General features: G+C 44.6%; 1 protein-coding gene across 1 annotated transcript in view; it reads right to left on the reverse strand.

The window, feature by feature from the left end:
• LOC124550654 (golgin subfamily A member 6-like protein 22) overlaps positions 1 to 27,579 on the reverse strand; it is a 105,401-nt gene that overhangs the window by 53,155 nt on the left and 24,667 nt on the right. Inside the window, exon 5 of the mRNA XM_047125378.1 lies at positions 18,083 to 19,859. Coding sequence (XP_046981334.1) covers positions 18,083 to 19,859 — 1,777 coding nt within the window. The remainder of the gene's footprint in view (positions 1 to 18,082; positions 19,860 to 27,579) is intronic.

The raw sequence follows: 27,579 nt of genomic DNA on the forward strand, positions 1-27,579 counted from the left end.
ACAAAATTATGAATACATGTGTATTCAGAGTCTGGTCATAGAAGGCAGGACGACTGTCTACTCTACACTTACTCATGCATTACAGTCTTCAGTTAAATGCATCGACGCTTCTCTTGTTTTCTGTCGTTATGTCATCTCCCAACCATTCATTCACTCGTAGTCCTTTTGTCTTGGAATGCCGCATAGGACTTTCTTGGGACACGAAACCATCAGCTCACTTGCCTAAATGTCCCATTCAAACGTATTTTATTCCCATTACAGTGATAATTACGTCTTACACTCTAGCCTTTTACTTGCTCCATTCTTTCCTCGTGTGTCTCCCAATAGTTTGTCATTTTTCTAATTAAAAATCGGTGGCCTATTCTTGCAAGTCCAAACTGATAATGCATATTGACTAGCCCCATCCGAAACTTGGTTTTAAAATCCATATTTGACTTACAAACGTACTGTACTCAGGGATCGAGACGTGGCTGCAGGATCCGTTACAGCCATGCGGATAAGGTGCCTGTCTTCTCGACTGCTAGTGATTCGAGGCCGTTGTGATCCAGCACGGCGTTCCGTATTACCCTCCTGAACCCACCGATTTCATATTCTGCTAACCGTCATTCGATCTCGACCAACGCGAGCAACAATGTCGCGATACGATAAACCGCAATCACGATAGGCTACAATTGGACCTTTATCAAAGTCGGAAACGTGATGGTACGCATTTCTCCTCCTTACACGAGGCATCACAACAACGTTTCACCAGGCAACGCCGGGTAACTGCTGTTTGTGTATGAGAAATCGGTTGGAAACTTTCCTCATATCACCACGTTGTAGGTGTCGTCACCGGCGCCCACCTTGTGTGAATGCTCTGAAAAGCTAACCACTTGCATATAACAGCATCTTCTTCCTGTCGGTTAAATTTCGCGTCTGTAGCACGTCATCATCGAGGTGTAACACTTTCAATGGCCAGTAGTGTATGTGCCATCTTCATTGACACGAGATGACTTGCCTACCACGTACGAGGTGTAACTCCTGTATAATGGCGGTTTAGCAGCGTTTATGAGCAAGATATAAAATTAAGGCAGGCAAGAGCGAGTAAAACGTTTCTCAAAAACAGCAATTTATGAACACTGAATACAGGTTTAAATACAGAAAGCCCATTCTGGAGGTATTTGTCTGGAGTGCAGTCCTGTACAGAATTGGAACTTGGATGATGAAAGGATCAGACATGAAGAGAATAGAAGGTTGGGTAGATCACGTAACTAATGAGGAGGTACTGAGTAGTAGAAACGGAATTTGAGTTGGAAGCTGCCTAGAGGAGGGGATCGGTTGGTAGGACACATTCTGAGGCGAGAAGCAATCGTCAGTTTCGTAATCGAGGGAAATGTGGTGAGCAAGAATTACAGGCAGACACGTAGGCACGAACAAAGTAAACAGGTGCAGGCGGTTGCAGTAGTGATAGAGACATGAAGAGGCTTGCACAAGGCAGAGTAGCAAGGACAGCTGCCTCAAAACAGTCGTCAGACCTATGACCACAACTACAATAAGAGAGCACAAGTCATTTTAGCAACGGCTACTAACGATGCAACGCGCTTAATTTTCCTAGGAAAAGTTAACTTGCGCGATAATCTGCTTTCTTTTGAAGCCGTGATTTTGCTGTTGGAGCTTTCGAAGAATATCATCTCTGACTTATAAAATTAACGAGAAATAAGATTAGTCTGTTCAGTGTGGCGCGTCAGCGCGTTTCGTTTCACTTAAAGGTCAGTTCTTCTCGTCACGACAGCGAGATAAACGCAATCCGAACGTACTGACTCACTCCACTTGGTCAAACAGTTTACAGGCCTGCCGCACAGATAAGGCTGAGACGAAAAATTGACTCACGCCTAGCTTTAAGTCGGGGCTGTGGCCGAAGTGTCCCAGATATAGCCTCACCTTCAGCACAACGACGCATGATGGATCGACTCTTCTTGTAAGGTTTATAGATCCGTTCACAGAGAGGTTATCACAGCGTTGAACTGATGTTTGCCTTAATGATACTGGATTACGACTAATTCATCATTGACTAAAACAAGAGGAAGAGTAGAAGTCGCGCTCTGAGTGTTCCCTACAAACTTATTCATACTGGTTGTTGAACAACTCATGTCACACACTTCTACAGGTTGTAGAAGGGAGTTAGTACACTACTGGCCATTAAAATTGCTACACCACGAAGATGTGGTACAGACGCGAAATTTAACCGACAGGAAGAAGATGCTGCGATATGCAAATGATTAGCTTTTCAGAGCATTCACACAAGGTTGGCGCCGGTGGCGACACCTACAACGTGCCGACATGAGGAAAGTTTCCAACCGATTTCTCATACACAAACAGCAGTTGACCGGCGTTGCCTGCTGAAACGTTGTTGTGATGCCTCGTGTAAGGAGGAGAAATGCGTACCATCACGCTTCCCACTTTGATAAAGGTCGGATTGTAGCCTATCGCGATTGCGGTTTATCGTATCGCGACATTGCTGCTCGCGTTGGTCGAGATCCAATGACGGTTAGCAGAATATGGAATCGGTGGGTTCAGAAGGGTAATACGGAACGCCGTGCTGGATCCCAACGACCTCGAATCACTAGCAGTCGAGATGACAGGCATCTTATCCGCATGGCTGTAACGGATCGTGCAGGCCCCGTCTCTATCCCTGAGTCAACAGATGGGGACGTTTGCAAGACAACAATCATCTGCACGAACAGGTCGACGACGTTTGCATCAGCACGGAGTATCATCTCGGGGACCGTGGCTGCGGTTACCCTTGACGCTGCATCACAGACAAGGGCGCCTGCGATCGTGTACTCAACGACGAACCTGAGTGCACGAATGGCAAAACGTCATTTTTTCGGATGAATCCAGATTCTGTTTATAGGATCATGATGGTCGCATCCGTGTTTGGCGACATCGTGGTGAACGCAAATTGGAAGCGTGTATTTGTCATTGCCATACTGGCGTATCACCCGGCTTGATGGTATGGGGTGCCATTGGTTACACGTCTCGGTCACCTCTTGTTCCCACTGACGGCACTTTGAACAGTGGACGCTACATTTCAGATGTGTTACGACCCGTGGCTCTACCCTTCATTCGATCTCTTGCGAAACCCTACATTTCAGCAGAATAATGCACGACCTCATGTTGCAGGTCCTGTACGCGTCTTTCTGGATACAGAAAATGTTCGACTGCTGCCCTGGGAACCACATTCTCCAGATGTCTCACCAACTGAAAACGTCTGGTCAATGGTGGCCGAGCAACTGGCTAGTCACAATACGCCAGTCACTACTCTTGATGAACTGTGGTATCGAGTTGAAGCTGCATGGGCAGCTGTACCTGTACACGCCATCCAAGCTTTGTTCGACTCATTGGCCAGAGGTGCATGTTCTGGGTACTGATTTCTCAGGATCTATGCACCAAAATTGCGTGAAAATGTAATCACATGTCAGTTCTAGTATAATATATTTGTCCAATGAATACCCGTTTATCATCTGCATTTCTTCTTGGTGTAGCAATTTTAATGGCCAGTAGTGTATATCAAGTTTTTACACCCATGTCCGGAAACGCCACCCAACGACGTTATATATGCGCCGGCGCGTGTTTATATACGGGGTAAACACCAGTAAAACCGACAAACTGTAGGGACGAGTTCTTGACTGGAAATGGAGGAAAAAAGGTCCCATGAACATGCGTCCGGGAAAGCATCGTTGCTACGGTAGATGGCACAGGCGAAAGACAGTTCCTCTGACCACGGCTGTGTGTTCCTTGTGTGTTGCAGGTTCATAAGAGGGCGCCACACAGCCAACCGACGTGTTCTGTGCAAAGCCTGCCTTCATTATACAGTAGTTTTTATTGGACTGTGACAAGACCGTGAACTAGAGGTGTAGACCTACTACGACACATGTAACAACTCCGAAATACTGGTATGCAATTTAATGTAATTTACGAGGGTTGGAACTTTGAGTAGTGCCAACTATTTATTCACACCGTCCTCTCCCCCCTCCCCTCCCCCATGGCACCTTCTTACCCTCTTTTTCCCTCGTCTCCAGCCTCCAGTCCCTCGGCAGGTTGCTACCAGCGGTTTTTTTATTTCATGAATGCTCCGTCGTTTCCAGTGGTTTTTTAAGTGTCGTGCTCTGTGTGAATTTTATCCTGTGGTCGACTTTTACCTTTTGTTTGCTTCTAGTGTTTTTATTTTTTATATTTTTAAGTGCACTCTGATGCCAGCTGTGTTCTTTTAACTTGATGTCGACTTTTTAACTGTCCCCCAGTACATGTCCCCATCTTAGTGTATATTTTAAGTCCCATCATCTCCATTTACTATGTATTTATGTCCCCTTTTTTATCCCCCCTTTTTATGTAATTACCCTTCTGTATTTTTGTAAAGCCAATTATTGAGGAGCGGTGGACCCATATGGGGCAGGGGAATGAAATTGTAATAAAAAAATATTCACATTCGATACAAAAGAGTTACACGTTAGCATCTGTTACTGCCCTTCATAGTGGCCAACAGCGTTGTGTAGAGCTCGTTGCCAATTGATGTGGAAGGCGTAGTATACCGTTAGCAGAGCCTGTTCTGTTGATGGCGCAAATGCAGCGGTCTATTGCCTGTCGAATCTCTGGAACAGTTCTGAAGCGAATGCCACGAAGTGGTTCCTTCATCTTCGGAATCAAATCAAAGTCTCAAGGACTTAAGTCCGGCGAGTATGGTGGACGGTACAGTACTTCCCAGTCCCATCGACCGAACAGAGCAGCCACAGCTTGCGCTGTATGCGCCCGCGCATTGTCGTGCAAAAAGATGGGTGGGTTGCGCAGAAAGTGTCGCCGATTCTTTCGCAAAGCTGGTCGCAGGTGATGCTCCAAAAACGAACAGTGATACTGTGCACTGACGGCCTGCCGTGGAGGAACGTAATGCGTTGGAATAACATCACAGTCGTACACGGGAATCACCATAACTTTCACCATACTGGAGCTCTGATGCACTTTCGACTTTCGCGGCGACCCATAATGACGCCATTCGCTGGATTGGCGTTTTAGTTTTGGCTCGTACGATATGGCCCATGCCTCATCCAGTGTTACGATACGGCGTAAGAAAGCCTCTCCTTCGCGCTCATAGCGCTCCAAGTGCTCTGAGCAGCTTCGTAACGCAATCATTTCCGTCAAGTCATGCGGAACCTATCATGATGCAATTTTTCGCATGCTCAGGCATTCCTTCAGGATGCGAAGCACCGTCGTATGCGCTAATCCGGTTTCGTGGGCGAGCTCACGAATCGTATGGCGTCGATCACTAATCCACTAACGAGGCAACAGCATGCACTTCTTCTTCAGAGACGCTAGGACGACCTGCCCGATGCATGTCTGCCACAGTTTGCCGACCTTCGTTGAAGGCTTTTACCCAACGTGCCACTGTTCTGTACGGCAATGCCGATTCCCCGCGCGCCCCTTGAAGACCTTGATGACACTGTCGTGTTGTACGACCTCTGGCACGTTCAATCTTGATCCAACTCCGTTGTTCCTGTCTCGAAAACATAGTGACACCGTTACGTTAGACCGCTCGCTCCCAAGTGCCTGTTTTTCCCTCGATTGTGCGCACGCCCGTGATGTGGGACGGACGAGTCCATTTGCTCGAAGCTCCTCGTCATGCAATTTTTCTTTTTAATTTTTAAATCTTAATCGAAGTGACTTTATCATTGTTTTTATTAATTTAGTTGATGTAAACGTAATTTTTTGTTTCTATTACTTTGTCACATCATTTTAATCATCGTATGTTTTTTTTCAGTTCTTCATATTTTTTCTTTCAATCACTATTTTTCCACTCGGAATTTTTGCGATTATCAATTCAGCTATATTTACCTATTATATCATTTACATATTTAAAAACGCTGAACTATCAGTTAAAAAACAAAATACGACATAATCCCTTCATTTTGACTGTGGAATGGCGTCAAAAATGTATTTTTTGGTAGAAAATATGCATTTTTGGAGTGGTAATCGTCATACAAACATTTAAAACATATCTTAAATTCGTATTTCACTATGGACAAAATAACGCAGCTGAAGATTTAAACGACAGACGGGATTACAAGTAAAACGAAGTCCATGTAAAATGAAGAAGAGAAACAATGAATGCATTAAAATGGACGAAAAAATAGGATGATAAAACGATAGATATTAAATGGAAATTAATACGTAAGATTAATTAAAATCACATGTACAAAGATTTCAGGCGGAAAAGGAGTGTCAGGAAGAATGATGCTGATGCTGGCCAGTGGACGCATGAAAGAAATCGACTGCTGCCTGGGGCTGTGGAATCAGTCTTACAGCGCCAGTTTAACGACAAGCTGACTTGCTTGGAGTTTTATAAATACGTAAAAGGGTAAAAAAGAGTTGCTGAAAAAGGTGAAATCTTCCGAAAAAAACAGCTACTTCTGTCGCAACAAGTTCCACGTAATTATGTTCCAAATAAAAAGTAACTATATTAAATAAATTTTTTACTTCATTTCTACATCCCACCTCCCCCCTATCTTAGAGTGTACAGACGAGGCCCCAACCAGATATGGAAACAATGTCTGCGAGGCCCAAAAGGTGGCCGACGCCGGCTTCCAGTTCGATGCTCTGTTCCTTGACTTAGAAACAGGGTCGTACACAATTTCGTACGACCACCTAACGGATAAATTACGTGCAACTCAATACAAGACGTGCTTTGTGACTACACTGAAAAGTTTCTGCCAAATAGAACACATTTGCGACGCCTGGTGTCCACATAAAGCTACCGTTTGTTTTCCGTTACAAACAAAACGATTTTTAAAGCGGAATTTTACGAGCCCATTCCATAGGGCCGTCCCTGATTAGTCTAAAGAGATATTCGTGTTATCGATATGTATTGACACGGACAGTAATACATGAAGAATAACCGCTATCTGTTTTTTTTGAAGAATAACCGCTTTTTTTTTTTTTTTTTTTTTTTTTTTTTTTTTTTTTTTTTTTTTTTTTAGCCCGCATCTCGTGATCGTGCGGTAGCGTTCTCGCTTCCCACGCCCGGGTTCCCGGGTTCGATTCCCGGCGGGGTCAGGGATTTTCTCTGCCTCGTGATGGCTGGGTGTTGTGTGCTGTCCTTAGGTTAGTTAGGTTTAATTAGTTCTAAGTTCTAGGCGACTGATGACCTCAGCAGTTGAGTCGCATAGTGCTCAGAGCCATTTGAGCCATTTATTTTGTTTTTTTATTATGAAGACTCGAGTTAAAGCATGAATTAGAAGCGAACCAATGGGCCTGTCACAAAATGAGTGATATTATTATTTTTATTGTTTTATTCTGCGTAAGGCTATGTGGAGTAATTTGGTTTTAAAGATCAATACATGTTTTTTTATTCTAGAATGTAGTAAGGATTGTGCAGTTTTCGGCGTCTTCGCTACGAACTGCTTACTTAAAAACTATATAGCTTGAAACATATTCGTCCGATGTTACTGAAATGTTCATAGGTTACAGGCACATATAGAGTGAAAGTTATAGGCGCCATTGTCTGTCAATCTATGTATTTACAGGGTGATTCCGTGATGATGTTACAAACTTTGTAGCATAATGGAGAAGGATAAATGTATCAATTTGAAGTAAGGGTGTCTGTAAAGGAAACCAACGAGTCGAAAGTTGCAAGCGAAAACCGTTCTGTTACCTCTGACAGTAGAATACTAGTACTGGTACTCTTGTTGCTAAAATTGTAGGGTAGGCAACTTTGAGAGGTGGTAGTATGGACCAAACCAAGGAAAAAATGTTCAGTAAACATGGACTCTAAAATGCATACCTGAGTAGCTGTGAGCACTTCTTGATCTTCGCTAGTGTGAAACACTGAGTTTTTCAGTCAGCCAAAGAAGTTGTTATAATTTTTCTAAAGAAATTTTTTGTCAGCCCAGGACAAACATGCTAACAGAAAGCGTGGCTTTGTTTTGAAGGTTTGTTTTCTCGTAGTAATAAACTACAACCACTATGACCGTACAGTGTGGTACGGATTTGATAAAGAGTGGTATTTAAGACTGGTTCTGTTCGTGCTGGACCGTGGGAATAACAGTGGCCGTAGTGTCGGAATCAGGTGCTACGTTGCGAGACACAGATAACTCGTTTTCCAACAACCCGTGGGTTGGACGCAACGGCTCATTCATTTTCACAGCCGGACACGCTGTTAGTTAATGGCGAGGTCCAGCACGCACAGTGCCAGTCTTAAAATTATCGCAGAAAAAGCTGACTAGGACAGTCATCGTGGTGTAGTGGTTATGATACTAGAGTATTGCATGGAGGGTCGTGAGTTCGAAACTCACCTGAACTGTAAAATTCTAATTTCTATATTCCATTCGAGTACATTCTAGAAGTATCCACAAGTGTCAAGAATCATTGTACTGGACTGTTCTGTAACTGTATGTATACCGCATGTGTTCTGGCCGGAGGCAGTTCGCTCCGCTCTCTTGTATGAGCAAGTATTGAATAAACGTTCGTTAAGTGAAGTTAGTGTTCGTCACTCATCTAATTACACCTTCTTCTACGTGCCAATATTACTCTTCATAAAATCCGTATTACACTGTGCGGTCACAGTGGTTGTAGATTATTGCAACGAGAAAAGAAACCTCCAAAACAAACCCACGCTCTCTGTTAGCATGTTTATCCTGGGCTGAGAAAAAGTTATTTTAGAAAAATCAGAAAAACATTTTTTTGGATGATTGAAAAAGAACTTGAGATTTCCACTACCAATATGTGCTCTTGTAACCTAGGAAAATTTCGTTAATATAGGACAAATACATTTTAAGCTGTATAATTTTGAAGTGAGCAGTTCATAGCGAAGACGTCGAAAACCAGCCAATTTTTACTACAATCTAAAACAAAAAATATTTTACTGAACTTTAAAACCAAATTGCTACGTGTGGGCTAACGCAGAACAAAACAAGAAAAATACTGATGTAACTCATTTTGCGATAGGCGTATTAGTTTGCTCGTAATTAAACCTTAAACACGAATCTCCATGAAAAGAATCCGACAGCGGTGCACAGGGCCCGAAAGCCAGCTGACTGCGGCGGTGGAAGCGGCTGACGTAGGAGCCTGTAAATTGCGGGACCGAAGTGGGCAGCCACAAAAGAGCGGGAAACCGAGGTTGGCTGGTCCGCCCGCTTACTAAGTGTGGTTCACAAGATTGCTACAAACAGCAATTAGAAATACAATACTAATAAAATAGCATGCAAACATGGGGAATAGGCATAATGCCTACAGGCGAACTTGACAGACTACATCAGGTAAAAGAGATACAAGATAAAAATACAACTAAAATAATGCGTACGGATTATACGTAAAAACATACATCGGAACACTGAGCAACAAATGCAGGAGAGCCGAGATGTGGTGGGAGAATGATGCAAAGTTTTAGGATCGTTAATCGTGTATACACTCCCTCTTGCAGAGCAAACCATTTTAGTATAAAAAGCTTAGGTGCGATTAAAATGATAAACGATACACCTATAATAATGTACACATACACGTGTTCCAAAATGCTCGTAACAAACATCAAAGTCTTGTAGAGGCGAGTGAGTACATAATATTTTGAATAGGAACCCATGTCCCGGGATATCATCCAAAGACGCTGCAGAGCGCCAGAGTTACAGCAGCCGGCGCCTCTTAACGTAAACATATGCAGGGTGATTCTGTGACGATGTTACAAACTTTCTAGGATGATGTAGAAGCAGAAGTGTGTCAATTTGAGGTAAGGATCCTTGTGCTGGAAACGAACGAGTCAAAAGTTATAAGCGAAACCCGTTCTGATACCTCTGACAGTGGAATACATGTATTGGTACTCTTGTTGCTAAGATTGTAGGGTAGACAACCTTCAAGAGGCGGTAATATGCGGCAAAACAAGAACAACTGTTAAGTAAACATGGGCTCTAAAATGCGTACCTTAAGTGCTGTAAGCACTTCTTCAATGGAGAAGATGTGTTTCACACTAGCGATGATCAAGAAGTGCTCACAGCTCCTCAGGTATGCATTTTAGAGTCCATGTTTACTGAACATTTTTTCCTTGGTTTGGTCCATACTACCACCTTTCAAAGTTGCCTACCCTACAATTTTAGCAACAAGAGTACCAGTACTAGTATTCTACTGTCAGAGGTAACAGAACGGTTTTCGCTTGCAACTTTCGACTCGGTGGTTTCCGGTACAGGCACCCTTACTTCAAATTCATACATTTATCCTTCTCCATTATGCTACAAAGTTTGTAACATCATCACGGAATCACCCTGTAAATACATCGATTGACAGACGCTGGCGCCTATAAGTTTCACTCTATATAGCATCGCTGGATGACGTTTCCAGACATTGGTTCCTATTTAAAACTTAATCTACTAAGGCATCTCTACAAACCCTAATAGTCTGTAATGGGAATTCCTTAACACCCTGTATTAATGAACCTACACTCAAGCTCATAAATTAAGGATAATAGCAGAATGTGGTGACACACAATGTGGCACTACACAAAACTGGCGCTAATAGCGTAGGCACATTGGGAACACACACAACACAGATCTGTAAGTCCATGGTATTGGTGACAAGTTGAGAAAATCGCGCCGAAACACATGTGCTACAAAACGCCACTGTTTCCTGCGCATGTACCCCGACATCAATATCGGATATGATCACCATACACACGTACACAGTCCGGACAACGGGTTGGCATACTCTGGATCAGGTGGTGGAGCAGCTGCTGGGGTATAGTCTCCCATTCTTGCACCAGTGGCTGTCGGAGCTCCTGAAGTGTCGTAGGGGTTTCAAGACGTGCAGAGATACGTTGACCGAGAGCATCCCAGACGTGCTCGATGGAATTTAGGTCTGGAGAACAGGCAGGCCACTCCTTTCGCCTGATATATTCTGGTTCAGGGTACTCCTCCTCCATGGCAGCTCGGTGGAGCTGTGCGTTATCATCCATCAGGAGGAAGGTGGGACCCAGTGCACTCCTGAAAAGGGGTGCACTGGGACCCAGTGCACCCCTGAAAAGGGGTGACCTGTTACATTTCCTCTGTCAAAGACATGCAGGGGTGCACGTGCACCAATCATAATCCCACCCAACACCATCAAACCACGACCTCCATACAGGTCCCTTTCAAGGACATTAAGGTGTTGGTATCTGGTTCCTGGTTCACGCCAGATGAAAACCCGGCGAGAATCATTGTTCAGAATGTATCTGGACTCGTCCGTGAACATAATCTGGGACCACTGTTCCAATGACCATGTACTGTGTTCTTGACACCAGGCTTTGCGGGCTCTCCTGTGACCAGGGGTCAGTGGAATGCACCTTGCAGGTCTCAGAGCGAATAAACCATGTCTGTTCAGTAGTCTGTAGACTGTGTGTCTGGAGACAACTGTTCCAGTGGCTGCGGTAAGGTTCCGAGCAAGGCTATCTGCAGTATTCTGGGCACTGATGGTGAGATATCGGTCTTCTTGTGATGTTGTACACTGTGAACGTCCCGTACTGTAGCGCCTGGATACGTTTCCTGTTTGCTGGAACCGTTGTCACAATCATGAGTTCACACTTTGTGGCACACGGAGGGCCCGTGCCACGACCTGCTGTGTTTGACCAGCCTCCGGTCGCCCTAGTATTCTACCCATGATAACGTCATCAGTATGTGTTCTTTTAGCCATTTTCGACACACAGTCACCATTAGCACGTCTGAAAACGTCTGCACACTTACTCGCTGCACCGTACTCTGACATGCACGAACACACCTCTGTGTATGTGGACAGCTGCCAGCACCACCGTGCGAAGACCGCAGGTCAAATGGATCGCATGGTCATACCCCGAGGTGATTTAAACCCGCAAACCGCCCACTAAAGCGCTGTTTCACCATGTATCAGCATTATCCTCAACTTATGAGCATGAGTGTAGTAGAAAGCGTCGGATAATCTTTAAGTCTGTTCGCAGATGATGTATTTGTCTATATGGAAGTAGCAACGCCAGAAGACATTAACGATTTCCATAATCACCTGCAGAGAATTGATAAACGGGGCAACACATCACATCCTCCCACATATGTCTTACTAAATAACGACGACCAGAAAATTCACGAAATTGAGCCAACACAGAGGCTTACCGACCATCATTCCTCCCTCGCGCCATTCGGTACTGGACTAGGCAGGGGCGAATCAGTTAGTGCCACCAGAAATACCCTCCACCACACGCCGTCGGGTGGCTTGCAGAGTGCTCTTGTAGATGTAAATGTTGCTACCTAGATCAAGGTAGATAACCCTTTTCAAATTAATGACCATCCGTCCGAAGCAATATTGAGAAGATGCTCTGATTTTAGCCGCTTTCTCTTGCCATTCTGCCGGCCGGGGTCGCCGTGCGGTTCTAGGCGCTTCAGTCCGGAACCGCGGGACTGCTACGGTCGCAGGTTCGAATCCTGCCTCGGGCATGGATGTGTGTGATGTCCTTAGGTTAGTTACGTTTAAGTAGTTCTAAGTTCTAGGGGACTGATGACCTAAGATGTTACGTCCCATAGTGCTCAGAGCATTTTGAACCATCTCTTGCCATTCTAGGCGAATAATAGGATGCTACCCATTTCCATTTAAAATACTACTACCAACAGAACACAATTACTGACAAAATACAGTAGGGGAGAATGTTGAACGCTGAGGATAGGCTTCCGAGAAAACAAACAATGCTTCTGTGTCGTTCTTTCAGTCTAGTGACCGATTTTAGGATCACATGAAGGAATACACACTACAGTCAAATGGTTCAAATGGCTCTGAGCACTATGGGACTCAACTGCTGTGGTCATAAGTCCCCTAGAACTTAGAACTACTTAAACCTAACTAACCTAAGGACATCACACACATCCATGCCCGAGGCAGGATTCGAACCTGCGACCGTAGCAGTCGCACGGTTCCGGACTGCGCGCCTAGAACCGCGAGACCACCGCGGCCGGCACACTACAGTCAAAGATAAGCAGTTTCCACCACTATCTACTGTTTTCGTCATCGTTGAGATATGCGGTTGTGTTTCGTCTAGCGCTTGTATGCAGGGTGGTCCATTGATCGTGACAGGGTAAAGTATCTCACGAAATAAGCGTCAAACAAAAAAACTACAAAGAACGAAACTTGTCTAGCTGAAGGGGGAAAACAGATGGCACTATATTTGGCCCGCTAGAAGGCACTGCCGTGGGTCAAACGGATATAAACTGCGTTTTTTTTAAATAGGAACCCCCATTTTTATTATATATTTCGTGTAGTACGTAAAGGAATGTGAATGTTTTAGTTGGACCACTTTTTTCGCTTCGTGATGGATGGCGCTGTAATAGTCACAAACATATGGCTCACAATTTTAGACTAACAGTTGGTAACAGGTAGGTTTTTCAAATAAAAATACAGAACTTAGGTACGTTTGAATATTTTACTTCCAATGTGATACATGTACCTTAGTGGACTTATCATTTCTGAGAACGCATGCTGTTACAGCATGATTACCTGTAAATACCACATTAATGCAATAAAGGCTCAAAATGATTTCCGTCAACCTCAATGCATTTGGCCATACGTGTAACGACATTCCTCTCAACAGCGAGTAGTTTGCCTTCCGTAATGTTCGCACATGCATTGACAATGCGCTGACGCATGTTGTCAGGCGTTGACGGTTGATCACGATAGCAAATATCCTTCAACTTTCCCCACAGAAAGAAATCCGGGGACCTCAGATACGGTGAACGTGCGGGCCATGGCATGGTGCTTCGACGACCAATCCACCTGTCATGAAATATGCTATTCAATACCGCTTCAACCACACGCGAGCTATGTGCCGGACATCCATCATGTTGGAAGTACATCGCCATTCTGTCATGCAGTGAAACATCTTGTAGTAACATCGGTAGAACATTACGTAGGAAATCAGCATACACTGCACCATTTAGATTGTCATCGATAAAATGGGGGCCAATTATCCTTCCTCCCATAATGCCGCACCATACATCAACCTGCCAAGGTCTCTGATGTTCCACTTGTCGCAGCCATCATGGATTTTCTGTTGCCCAGTAGTGTATATTATGCTGATTTACGTTACCGCTGTTGGTGAATGACGCTTCGTCGCCAAATAGAACGCGTGCAAAAAATCTGTCATCGTCCCGTAATTTCTCTTGTGCCCAGTGGCAGAACTGCACACTACGTTCAAAGTCGTCGCCATGCAGTTCCTGGTGCATAGAAATATGGTACAGGTGCAATCGATGTTGATGTACCATTCTCAACAACGACGTTTTAGAGATTCCCGATTCTCGCGCAGTTTGTCTGCTACTGATGTGCGGATTAGCCGCGACAGCAGCTAAAACACCTAGTTGGGCATCATCATTTGTTGCAGGTCGTGGTTGACGTTTCACATGTGGCTGAACACTTCCTGTTTCCTTAAATAACGTAACTATCCGGCGAACGGTCCGGACACTTGGATGATGTCGTCCAGGATACCGAGCAGCATACATAGCACACGCCCGTTGGGCGTTTTGATCGCAATAGCCATACATCAACACGATATCGACAGCTTCCGCAGTTGGTAAACGGTGCATTTTAACACGGGTAATGTATCACGAAGCAAATACCGTCCGCACTGGCGGAATGTTACGTGCTACCACGTACTTATACGTTTGTGACTATTACAGCGCCATCTATCACAGGGCCAACTAAAATACTCATGGTTCTGTACGTACTACACGAATATATAATAAAAATGGAGATTCCTATTTTAAAAAAACCTAGTTGATATCCGTTTGACCTATGGCAGCGCCATCTAGCGGGCCAACCATAGCGCCATCTGATTTCCCCCTTCAAGCTATACGAGTTTCGTTCTTTGTTGTTTTTTGGTTTGATGCTTATTTCGTGAGATATTTGGCCCGGTCACTATCAATGGACCACCCTGTATATTGAGATATTCATATGTAAGTGGAGTGTAATGTAGAGGGTTTTTCAAAATGAATATACCGGTTTTAAGGCATTGTACTATTTATTACGTTCAACTTACAATTGTAAATAATACACCAAATGAAAGAGCAGCTCAAACAGTTTTGTTTGTATACCTGTGTGCAAGAGTATGGAATGACAAAGAATGACTGAAAAACGTGTTGAACTTCTGCGAGTCTTTCACGCTTTCCCCGCGGAAAATTTATGGGCATTTCTTTTTCGGTGAATAATCTGTAACTGATGTTTCTTATCTTGATGTGCTACAGCTATGGCCCGTGCCTCAATGGGAAGGAGCTGAACAACACATCTATATTTGCGAGCAAGACGGTGCGCCGCCTCACTGGCATAATCAGCACGCGACTGGTTAAACGACGTTGTATCCTACCGGTGGAATTGGGCGCAAGGGGCTAGTTGACACAGCAGTTTATGCATGACCTCTACGTTCACACACGATCTCACGCGATCATGTGTGTGTGCCTCCGATACCAGCTGATCTATCCGACTTAAGAAACAGTGTTATTTCAACAGTTACTCCTGACACATTGATCCTGGTTTCGGAATGACTCACCTAGCGACTCTATGGTGTGATCGGTGTTCACACTGAATAACTGTAAGACAAACTGTTTGTGTTTCTCTTTTGTTTGGTGTATCATTTATAATTGTCAGGGGAATGTTATATCTGCTACAAAGCCTTAAAACCCTTTTACTCATTTTGAAACACCCTGTATTAAAACTGCTTGGAGGATATCGTTAATTCTTCAGGTACAGAGTTTCATGGCGAGTAAAATTCTGTATACTTTTGAAACTAGTTGTATAACGTGTGAACGTTTGGACCGTACTTCGTCGTTCGTGCACCACGTTGTACCTTCAAACGCAAGAAGGTCTTTTGCTACAGAACATGTGATACTTGCATATGAGCTGAGTTTCTTTAATCTCTTAACATTTTTCCATATCTTTAAAATGAAAATTTGGTTTAGCTTCCAATAGCTGCCGTTTCACTAAGTATTTAAATTGTAGCTCGTTTTTGATAATACTTCTATCTAATTTTTTTCACTTATTGATTGTTAGTGTATAGTAATAATATAGCAGATAGACCATCAAATACAGTTCTCAAATGATTTTTTCTCACAGCAACGCTTTCAAATTTTAATACATTATTTGTTCCTAGGTAATAGACCATATTATATTATGGAAAATTTTTTCACATTTGGAAACATCTTTCTTTTCCAGAGTAATTTCAGCAAAAAACTATAGCGTACAGGAAGTGGATTTCATCATTTAAAAATGGAATAAGACAATTTTGTGGGTGTGGTTTATTTGTGTTGTACCTTCATATTATTGTGCTATGTCACTGGGTCCTGAGTGAAACGATTGTGCAGGAATGGCTGCTTTGTGTACAACTCGATATATATCGATTGCTTGTTGTACACCGAAGATCTGGGATATTGAAATCTGGAAATTTACAAGATTACCGATATGGAGTATCTTCATCGAGTAATTGCGAATTACTTACTGCATTTTGACATATGAAAAAACGTGGTTCAGAATCTCCATAGGTAGACACACAGCCGTGCCTGTTGGGACTATGATACTGGGATATGCTCGATTCACTCAATGTCTGAGGCTACAATTCGGGGCATATTATGGAATAGACGTGACATATAACCATTAACTTTACACATTACTATCACAGGGCGCTAGTTTTTTTTTTAATTTTTTTGTTGTTACTGTTGTGGTCTGCAGCCCAGAGACTGGTATTATTCATCTCCGAATAACCACTGTAAACTACATCTTTCTGAATCTGCTTACTGTATTCATCTCTTTGTCTCCCTCTACCATTTTTACCCTCCACGCTGCCTTCCAATAGTCAATTAGTGATCCCATGATGGCCGCGCGGGATTAGCCGAGCGGTCTATGGGGCTGCAGTCATGGTCTGTGCGGCTGATCCCGGCGGAGGTTCGAGTCCTCCCTCGGGCATGGGTGTGTGTGTTTGTCCTTAGGATAATTTATGTTAAGTAGTGTGTAAGCTTAGCGACTGATGACCTTAGCTGTTAAGTCCCATTCGATTTCACACATATTTGAAAATTTGATCCCTTGATGCCTCAGAACATGACCTACTAACCGATCCCTTCTTCTACTCAAGTTGTGCGACAAATTCCTCTTCTCCCCTCGTATGTTTAGTACCTCCTCATTAGTTATGTGATCTACCCATCTAATCTTCAGCATTCTTCTGTAACATCACATTTCGAAACCTTCTGTTCTCTTCTTGTCTAAACTATTTATCGTCCATGTTTCACTTCCATATATGGCTACACACCATACAAATACCTTCAGAAACGACTTCCTGACACTTTAATCTATACTCGATGTTAACAAATTTCTCTTCTTCAGAAACGCTTTCCTTGCCACTGCCAGTCTACATTTCATACCTTCTCTACTGTGACCATGATCAGTTATTTTGCTACCCAAATAGCAGAACTCATATACTATTTCTTCTGTCTCATTTCCTAATCTAATTCCCTTGACATCATCTGATTTAATTCGACTACATTCCATTACCCTCGTTTTGCTTTTGTTGATGTTCATCTTATATCCTCCTTTCAAGGTACTCCCTACCCCATTCAACTGCTCTTCCAAGTCTTTTGCTGTCTCTGACCGAATTACAATGTCATCGGCAAACCTCAAAATTTTTATTTCATTTACCTAGACTTTCATTACTACTCCAAATTTTTCTTTGGTTTTCTTTATTGCTCTCTCAGTGTGCAGATTGAATAACATCGGCGATAGGCTACAACCCTGTCTCATTCCCTTCTGAACCCCTTCTTCCTTTCATGCCCCTCGACTCTTATAACTGCCATACTTCTGTCCCTGTATTTTACCTCCGCCATCTTTAGAATTTCAATGAGTGTATTCCAGTCGATATTGGCACAAGATTTGTCTACGTCTACAAATGCTATAAACGTAAATTTTCCTTTCCTTCTAAGGTTTGGGATTCATCAGTGGAAATATGCCATTTAATTTATGATGTATATTTGTTTGTTTCCGAAACTAGCAACTATGGTCATTCATGAATTACACTGCTGTCACGCTATGGTTCTTGCTCCAAACTTACCTTGTATGACTTGCTGTTTGGTCTTCAGGAGCTCCTCTTCCACCAAAGATTTCGTCGTCTGGGATATTTCACTACCAAACTCTTCCTTTAACTGGTACTGCAAGCTGGCCAACTTTGTTCCGACTTCGGCAGTGATGATCGCTTTCATCTTCACCTCGTTCTCCTTAACTTCTGAGAGTGCTTTCTCCGTTACGTCTTCCCGAATGTCTTTCTTCACTTTTTTCACTTCTTCTTTTATTTCCTCCTTGAGTTCCTCTTCCAAGTCCTTCCTGATCTTGTTGCTGTCTTCTTTCCAGCGCTTTCTAACTTCTTCAGACACTTCCTTCTCCATTTTGTCCCTCAGCTCGACTGTGGAGCGTCTGACGGTCTCGTTCCACTGTTCGATCAGTTCCTGCCTGGCTTTGTCCTGGTCGACCTTAATGGAGTCTTTCACGTGGACCAGCACTCCCTGCAGTAGCTTCTCATCCATTTCTCCAGAAACCAGTTTCCCCCTTTCTTCTATCAGACTGACGACCAAACTCTTCGTGTACTCTCTTTCGTCATTTCTCGACGTAGACAGTGTTTCTCTGACCCTGCGGTCCACTTTATCCTCAACATCGTCTACAGTTTTGCGCAGTTTCTCCTCTACCTCCTTGGCAACAGTTTGTTCGATTTCGCTTATATCTTCCTTTCTCTCTTTCTTGACTTTCTCCATGACGGCCGACACGATGTCTTTCTCCAGCTGCTTTGCGGTATGACTCCATTTCTCCTCCACCGTTTCAGCAACGACAGACGCTACTACAGCTGTTCTCAGATCTTCGATCTTACTGTACACCTCCTCCAGGGTCTTGGTCTGCATGTCTCGTTCCATATCGTGCATGTATCGCCGCACCTTCACTTCCAGGTCCTCCGCCAGTTCTTCCTTGATCCCCACCCTCTCCAGTTTCCATTTGGAGCTGATCTCGTTGGCGGTCTTCTCCTTGAGCTCCTCGGCCAGTTCCTCCACGCGCCGGCGGATTTCCCCCTGCGACGCGTCGCCATCCCCCCCTTCGGCGCTGGCCGCCTGCTCGATCTCGCCCAGCCGGCCCTCGATGCGGGCCACCAGCGCCGCCTCCATCTCCTTCAGCACCAGCCGCGACGTCTCGTTCCGCTGCTCGACGGCCCTCCGCTGCTCCTCCCGCAGGTCCTCCTTGACCCTGTCCAGCTCGGCCAGTACCTGGCCCCACACCTCGGCCTTCAGCTTCTGGACGGACCTCCCTCTGGGGCGCTCGGATCCGCTGTCGCTGTCGCTGTCGCTGTCACTGCTGCTGCCGCTGCCTTTGCTGCGCTTCCTGGACCCCGAGACCGCCTGCGCCGCGACGGCCGCCGCCAGGGCCTCCAGCCTGCTCCGGCTCTGCTCCAGCGCCTCCTCCAGCCGGCGGACCGTCCCCTCCTGGGCCTCGCGCCAGCGCCGCAGCTCCTGCGAGGCCTCCTCGTCCAGCTGCTGTCTCCTCTTGGTCTCCTCGTCCCGACGCCTCGCCAGCAGCGCCTCGTAGTCCCGGATGCGCAGCGTGAGCTGCTCCTGGGCGCCGTCCTGATCTCGGCGTGCGGCCTCCAGCTTCCTCTCCAGGTCTGCGGTCATCTGCTCCCGGTCCCGTTTACGGGCCTCCGTCAGTTTGCGTTCCAGTTCGTCAGAAGTGCGTTGCAGATGGTCCTCCGCCTCCTTGAGGAACTTCTTCCTCGCTGCAGAGTCTTCCTCAAGGAGAGCTTCGTGGTCCTGTATTAGTGACCTCACCTTCTCCTCGAGTTTGTCGCCATCCTGAACAGAACAGACGTTACATATAGCCACCACTTTGAATATCAACATCTACATCTACATTTACATCTACATGGATACTCTGCAAATCATACTTTAGCGCCTGGCAAGGGCTTCGTCGAACCACCTTCACAATAATTCTCTAGTATTCCAATCTCGTTCAAAATGGTTCAAATGGCTCTGAGCACTATGGGACTTAACATCTGAGGTCATCGCTTAGAACTACCACGTGTACCGGTATGAAATGAGCGTGAAGATACAAATGTGTCGATAGGGAACATTTGTCCTGAACGAGCCTTAATTTTTTTTGTTTGGTTGGTATGACTTCTATCAAAGATATTTAGTATACATCAAGTCATGGAACAAACAACATCATATGTTTTCATCGTGTTAACAATGTCGAATTTTGTACCAGAAAGTTATGATTTGCGGAAAGTATTAATTTTTTGTTTTCATTTGAAAAAAAGTGCTGCAGAGTCGCATTGAATGCTTGTCGAGGCATATGGTGATCATGCTCAATCAGAAGCAACATGCAAAAGATGGTTTCAACAGTTCAGAAATAATGATTTTGATGTAAGAAATGAAGAACGTGGAAAATCACCAAAAAAGTTTGAAGACGCCGAATTGCAAGCAATATTAGATGAAGATGATACTTTGAGTCAGAAGCAAATGGCAGCAATGCTAAATGTTGCACAACAAACAATTTCTGACCGTTTGAAAGCTATGGGAAAGATCCGAAAGTGTGGAAAATGGGTGCAACATGAATTGAATGAAAGACAGATGGAAAACCGAAAAACTATTTGTCAAATTTTACTTCAAAGACATGAAAGAAAATCTATTTTGCTCCGAATTGTTACTTGCGATGAAAAATGGATTTATTTTAAGAATCCTAAACGGGAAAAATGGTGGGTTAATCCGGGACAATCATCAACATCGACTGCAAAACCAGATCGATTCGGCAAGAAGACAATGCTGTGTGTTCGGTGGGATCAGAAAGGTGTGGTGTATCATGAGCTTCTAAAACCCGGTGAAACTGTGAATACTAGTCGCTACAGACAACAAATGATCAATTTGAACTATGCATTGATCGAAAAAAGACCAGAATGGGCTAGAAGACATGGTAAAGTAATTTTTTACACGACAATACTCCTGCACACAAAGCAAAATTGGTTCAGGATACAATCAAAACACTTGGCTGGGAGCTGCTACCCCACCCGCCGTATTCACCAGCCTTGGCCCCTCCAGACTACCTTTTGTTTTCATCAATGGGACTCGCATTGGCTGATTCCTACGAAGAAGTCGAAAATTGGGTGTCTGATTGATTTGCTTCAAAAGACGAACATTTCTATTGGTGTGGTGTCCACAAATTGCCAGAAAGGTGGTCAAAATGTATAAAAAGCAATGGTCACTACTTTAAATAAAATGTGTTTACTTTTCAATTCAAAATTACTGTTTCATTTTCACAAAAAAAAAAAAACGCTCATTTCATACCGGTACACCTGGTACTTAAACCTAACTAATCTAAGGACATCACACACATCCATGCCCGAGGCAGGATCCGAACCTGCGACCGTAGCGGTCGCGCGGTTCCAGACTGAAGCGCCTAGAACCGCTCGGCCACCACGGCCGGCCTACATTTACTTTGCAAATCACACTTAAGTGCCTGGCAAAGGCTTCATCGAACCATCTTCACAATAATTCTCTAGTATTCCAATCTCGTTCAGCTAGCAGAAGAAACGAACACCTACACTATGTGATCAAAAGTATCCGGACACCTGGCTGAAAATGGCTTACAAGTTCGTGGCACCCTCCATCGGTAATGCTGGAATTCAATATGGTGTTGGCAAACCCTTAGCCTTGATGACAGCTTCCACACTCGCAGGCATACGTTCAATCAGGTGCTGTAAGGTTTCTCGGAGAATGGCAGCCCATTCTTCACGGAGTTCTGCGCTGAGGAGAGGTATCGATGTCGGCCGGTGAGGCCTGGCACGAAGTCAGCGTTCCAAAACATCCAAAAGGTGTTTTATAGCATTCAGGTCAGGACTCTGTGCACGCCAATCCATTACTGACGTATAACCACTCCGCCACAGGCCGTGCATTATGAACAGGTGCTCGATCGTGTTATGCAATCGGCATCCCAGAATTGCTCTTCAACAGTCGGAAGCAAGAAGGTGCTTACAAACATCAATGTAGGCCTGTGCTGTGATAGTGCCACGCAAAATAACAAGGGCTGCAAGTCCCCTCCATGAAAAACAAGATCACACCTTGACACCACGGCCTCTGAATTTTACTGTTCACACTACACACGTGGCAGATGACGTCCACCGGGCATTCGCCATACCCACGCCCTGCCATCGGATCAACACACTGTGTACCGTGATTCGTCACTCCACACAAAGATTTTCCATTGTTCAGTCGTCCAATGTTTAGGCCCCTTACACCACGCGAACGTTGTTTGGCATTTACCGGCGTGATGTGTGGCTTACGAGCAGCCGATCGACCATGAAATCCACGTTTTCTCACCTCCCGCCTAACTGTCATAGTACTTGCAGTGGATCCTGATGCAGTCTTGAATTCGTGTCTGATGGTCTGGATAGATGTCTGCCTATTACACATTACGACCCTTTTCAACTGTCAGAGGTCTCTGTCAGTCAACAGACGAGGTCTGCCTGTACGCTTTTGTGCTGTGCGTGTCCCTTCACGTTTCTACTTGACTATCACATCGTAAACAGTGGACCCAGAGATGTTTAGGAGTGTGGAGATCTCGCGCTCAGACGTATGACACAAGTCACACCAAATCTCCTGACCACGTTCGAAATCCGTGAGCTCCGCGGAGCGCCCCAATCTGCTTTCTCACGATGTCCAATGACTACTGAGGTCGCTGATATGGAGTACCTGGCAGTAGGTGGCAGCACAATGCACCTAATACGAAAAACCTACGTTTTTGGGGGTGTCCGGATACTTCTGATCACATAGTGTAAGTAAATTATGTTATATAGTGTTTCATGTAATGATAGTGACTGTTTGTCTCAAATAAACCATTTGTGAAATAAATCACGCGTACTTACAGTATTCTCGTCGTAACTTTGACGACTTATACCTCCTGTTCTAATAGTCTATAGCAGCTGAAATTTTTATGTTGTTATTTTATTAACCACGCTATGTATGAATATTATTTGCGTGACAAAATATTCCGACCTTCCCGTAGAAGATTACACTGCTTACCAGGAGAACACTGTGTCATAATCCGATTTCTCAGAAACTTCGCCCAGTGGAAGAAGATCCAAAATAAGCGAACACGTATCTCGGTTTATCCGTAAGTATTCGACCGTTTCTGAAAATTTCGCCAAGTGTCTCACCCTGTTATACACTTATGCGCCGGAGAAACTAGTACAGGGTTGCGTTTTCAAATAGAAACATATGTAAACAGTCAGAATACAGCGTTGCAGTGGCCTATATAAGACAACAAGTGTCTGGCGCAGTTTTCAGAGCGGTTACTGCTGCTACAGTGGCTGGTTATCAAGATTTAAGTCAGTATGAACGTGGTGTTTATAGTCGCCGCACCGTAATGAAATTCGAGACAAATTACTAATCACTATTTGAGAGGAATAGCATTTACGTAAGTAATATTCACACTTGTCTTCATAATTAGTTATGTGTGTAGTCTTCAACCTGCTCCAGTTACATAACGATTGAAAATCTGACTCGTGTTCATAGAACTTTTTCGGTTTTTTTTCCACATGTAGAATCACTTCACAAATTGCCTGACATGCCTCCTGAAACAGTTTGTATATGTGTGCCTTCAGCACTATCGACATATATACATATACGAAAGAAGCTAAGCGTGCTATTCCAGGAGTGCTAACGCAAGGTATGCAGCAAAGTCTCGATTACCCGTGAGCGACTGTAAACAATGTGCTGGTCGAAAAGCGCAGGCGCTGGTCTGTAGCTATTACGAAAGACGGTCTGTTAATGCCGAATAATCGCTGAAAATCGAAAACGCATTGTGTTGACAATACAGCAGGAACTGGAAATAATATACCTACCCAAGGAGGACGATATTGGCACACAAAATCGGCACTTATTTACAATGTGGGTCAAACTACGATGCGTGATATTGGAAAAACGAAGACCAACTAATTCAGTTTAGCCAACGGCCTTGCTGCAGTGGTAACACCGGTTCCCGTCAGATCACCGAAGTTATGCGCTGTCGGGCTGGCCTAGCACTTGGATGGCTGACCATCCGGTCTGCCGAGCGCTGTTGGCAAGCGGGGTGCACTCAGACCTTGTGAGGCAAACTGAGGAGCTACTTGATTGAGAAGTAGCGGCTTCGGTCTCGAAAACTGACACACGGCCGGGAGAGCGGTAAGCTGACCACAAGTCCCTCCATATCGGCAACCAGTGACGCCTGTGGGCTGAGGATGACACGGCGGCCGGTCGGTACCGTTGGGCCTTCATGGCCTGTTCGGGAGGAGTTAAGTAATTCAGTTTGCTAGCACTTCTGACTCGTTTGAAGGTTTGTCAAAATGGAAGGCTCTCAAAATGTCTACAATGAGGTAGTGAATGTCATGGGATTGCGAGATGAACATATACAGATGGCGGTAGTATCGTGTACAAAAGGTATATAAGGCCAGTGCATTGGCGCAGCTGTCATTTGTAGTCTGGTGATGCATGTGAAAAGGTTTCCGACTTGATTACGGCTGCAACGCCTCTCCTTGGCTCGTGACCATATCGGTTGGACCCTAGACGACTGAAATACCGTGGCCTGGTCAGATTAGCCCCAATTTCAGTTGGTAACAGTTGATGGCTGAGTTCGAGTGTGGCGCAGACCCCACGAAGCCATGGACCCAGGTTGTCAACAAAGCACTGCGTAAGCTGGTGGTGGCTCCATAATGGTGTGGCCTGTGTTTACACGGAGTGGAGTGGATCCTGTGGTCCATCTGAACCGATCATCGACTGTAAACGGTTGTGTTAGGCTTCTTGGAGACAACAACGTAGCAATTCTCCATCTACATTTACATGCATACTCCGCAAGCCACCTGACGGTGTGTGGCGGAGGGTACCTCCAGTACCTCTATTAGTTCTCCCTTCTATTCCAGTCTCGTATTGTTCGTGGAAAGAAAGATTGTCGGTATGCCTCTGTGTGGGCTCTAATCTCTCTGATTTTATCCTCATGGTCTCTTCGCGAGATATACGTAGGAGGGAGCAATATACTGCTTGACTCCTCGGTGAAGGTATGTTCTCGAGACTTCGACAACAACCCGTACCGAGCTACTGAGCGTCTCTCTTGCAGAGTCTTCCACTGGAGTTTATCTATCATCTCCGTACCGCTTTCGTGATTACTAAATGATCCTGTAACGAAGCGCGCTGCACTCTGTTGGATCTTCTCTATCTCTTCTACAACCCTATCTGGTACAGAACCCACACTGGTGAGCAATATTCATGCAGTGGGCGAACAAGTGTACTGTAACCTACTTCCTTTGTTTTCGGATTGCATTTCCTTAGGATTGTTTCAACGAATTTCAGTCTGGCACCTGCTTTACTGACGATCAACTTTATATGGTCATTCCATTTTAAATCATTCCTAATGCCTACTCCCAGATAATTTATGGAATTAACTGGTTCCAGTTGCTGACCTGATATAGTGTAGCTAAATGATCAAGGATCTTTCTTTCTACGTATTCGCAGCACATTACACTTGTCTACATTGAGATTCAATTGCCATTCCCTGCACCGTGCGTCAATTCGTTGCAGATCCTCCTGCATTTCAGTACAATTTTCCATTGTTACAACCTCTCGATATGCTACAGCATCATCCGCAAAAGGCCTCAGTGGACTTCCGATGTTATCCACAAGGTCATTTATGTATAATGTGAATAGCAACGGTCCTATGACAGCCCCTGCGGCACACCTGAAATCACTCTTACTTCGGAAGACTTCTCTCCACTGAGAATGACATGCTGCGTTCTGTTATCTAGGAACTCTTCAATTCAATCATGCAATTGGCCTGATAGTACATATGCTCTTACTTTGTTCATTAAACGACTGTGGGGAACTGTATCAAACGCCTTGCGGAAGTCAAGAAACACGGCATCTACCTGGGAACCCGTGTGTATGGCCCTCTGAATCTCGTGGACGAATAGCGCGAGCTGGGTTTCACACGGTCGTCTTTTTCGAAACCCATGCTGATTCCTACAGAGTAGATTTCTAGTCTCCAGAAAAGTCATTATACTGGAACATAATAAGTGTTCCAGAATTCTACAACTGATCGACATGGATTATTATGGATGACAATGTGTCATGTCATCAGGCCACAACTGTTCGCCATTGGTTTGATGTACGTTCTGAACAACTGAACGAATGGTTTGGACACCCGTAGAACATTAATGGGATATAATCGAGAGGTCATTTCGTGCACAGAATCCTGCACTAGAAAAACTATTGCAATTGTGGGCGGCTGTAGGGGCATCATGGCTCAATGTTTATGCATGGGACTTTCAACTACTTGTTGAGTCCATGCCACACTGAACTGCTGCACTATGCAGGGCAACAGGAGGCGTGACACGATATTAGGAGGCATCCCATGACATTTCTTACCTCATTTCACATACGGAGATCTGGAGAAAGCTACGTTGGACTGGTATCAACAGAGAAGACCAGTGGGCATACAAGTTGGGTAGGTGGGGTCAAAGATCTGGATCTGGTTTTTTTTTTCCTACTTGTGAGACCTTTTACGGTCGAAGATTCAGGTGTGTTGTGTTAGTAGTTTGCACTTTGAAGCTTTTGAGATATAAGGTGAATTATTTTTTTGGAAATTTCAGTCTTAGTATAGACCATTGTTACTTATGATTGTCTGTCTGCTATCACAAAATGCCTTATACCTCGTTTTAAATAGTTAACCAATTCAAGCTTTAAGCTTAGTTGTTAGTTTAACATATCGGACTCATAACACAATTTCAGAAATGAGCGCAATGGGGCAAAGATCCTACTAACTAGGTATGGCAAATATACGCATGCGTACCTTTGCCCGAATATGTTTGTCTTCGGTTTTAATACTGAGTGCATATTGTTGTATAACATATTTAATGTGCCTTAATTTATAATTAAATATCTCACATCGATTATTCAGTAATGTATAACTGTATACAGGGTTTGGGAAAGGGGGGAGGCACCGAGCGAGGTGGCGCAGTGGTTAGACACTGGACTCGCATTCGGGAGGACGACGGTTCAATCCCGCGTCCGGCCATCCTGATTTAGGTTTTCCGTGATTTCCCTAAATCGCTATAGGCAAATGCCGGGATGGTTCCTTTGAAAGGGCACGGCCGACTTCCTTCCCCATCCTTCCCTAATCCGATGAGACCGATGACCTCGCCGTCTGGTCTCCTTCCCCGAAACAACCAACCAACCAACCAAAGGGGGGAGGCGGTTGTTACAGATGCCTCGTGGCGGCAGTGTGCTGGAGGTCGAGCGGTCAGGATTAGGGAGTGGGCATCCAGGGCTGCCGTTAAATGACGAAACAGGAGATTAGGTACAATAAAGAGGATGTATTTCGATGTAAGGTGTACAAGGGGCGCGCCTAGGGTCGGAAGTTACCAGGTTTAATCCAGTCTAGGAGGTCAAACAATTAATTGAAATGGGCAACGGAAGGGGAAGCGGTTGTGAAACGCAGAGCCAGAGGCTCTTCCTTCCAAGAAGACGTCTGTTCTGTTCGAGGTTTGCATTA

Source organism: Schistocerca americana, chromosome 9 (genome assembly GCF_021461395.2).
Source record: "Schistocerca americana isolate TAMUIC-IGC-003095 chromosome 9, iqSchAmer2.1, whole genome shotgun sequence".
In the NCBI taxonomy this organism is placed as follows: domain Eukaryota; kingdom Metazoa; phylum Arthropoda; class Insecta; order Orthoptera; family Acrididae; genus Schistocerca; species Schistocerca americana.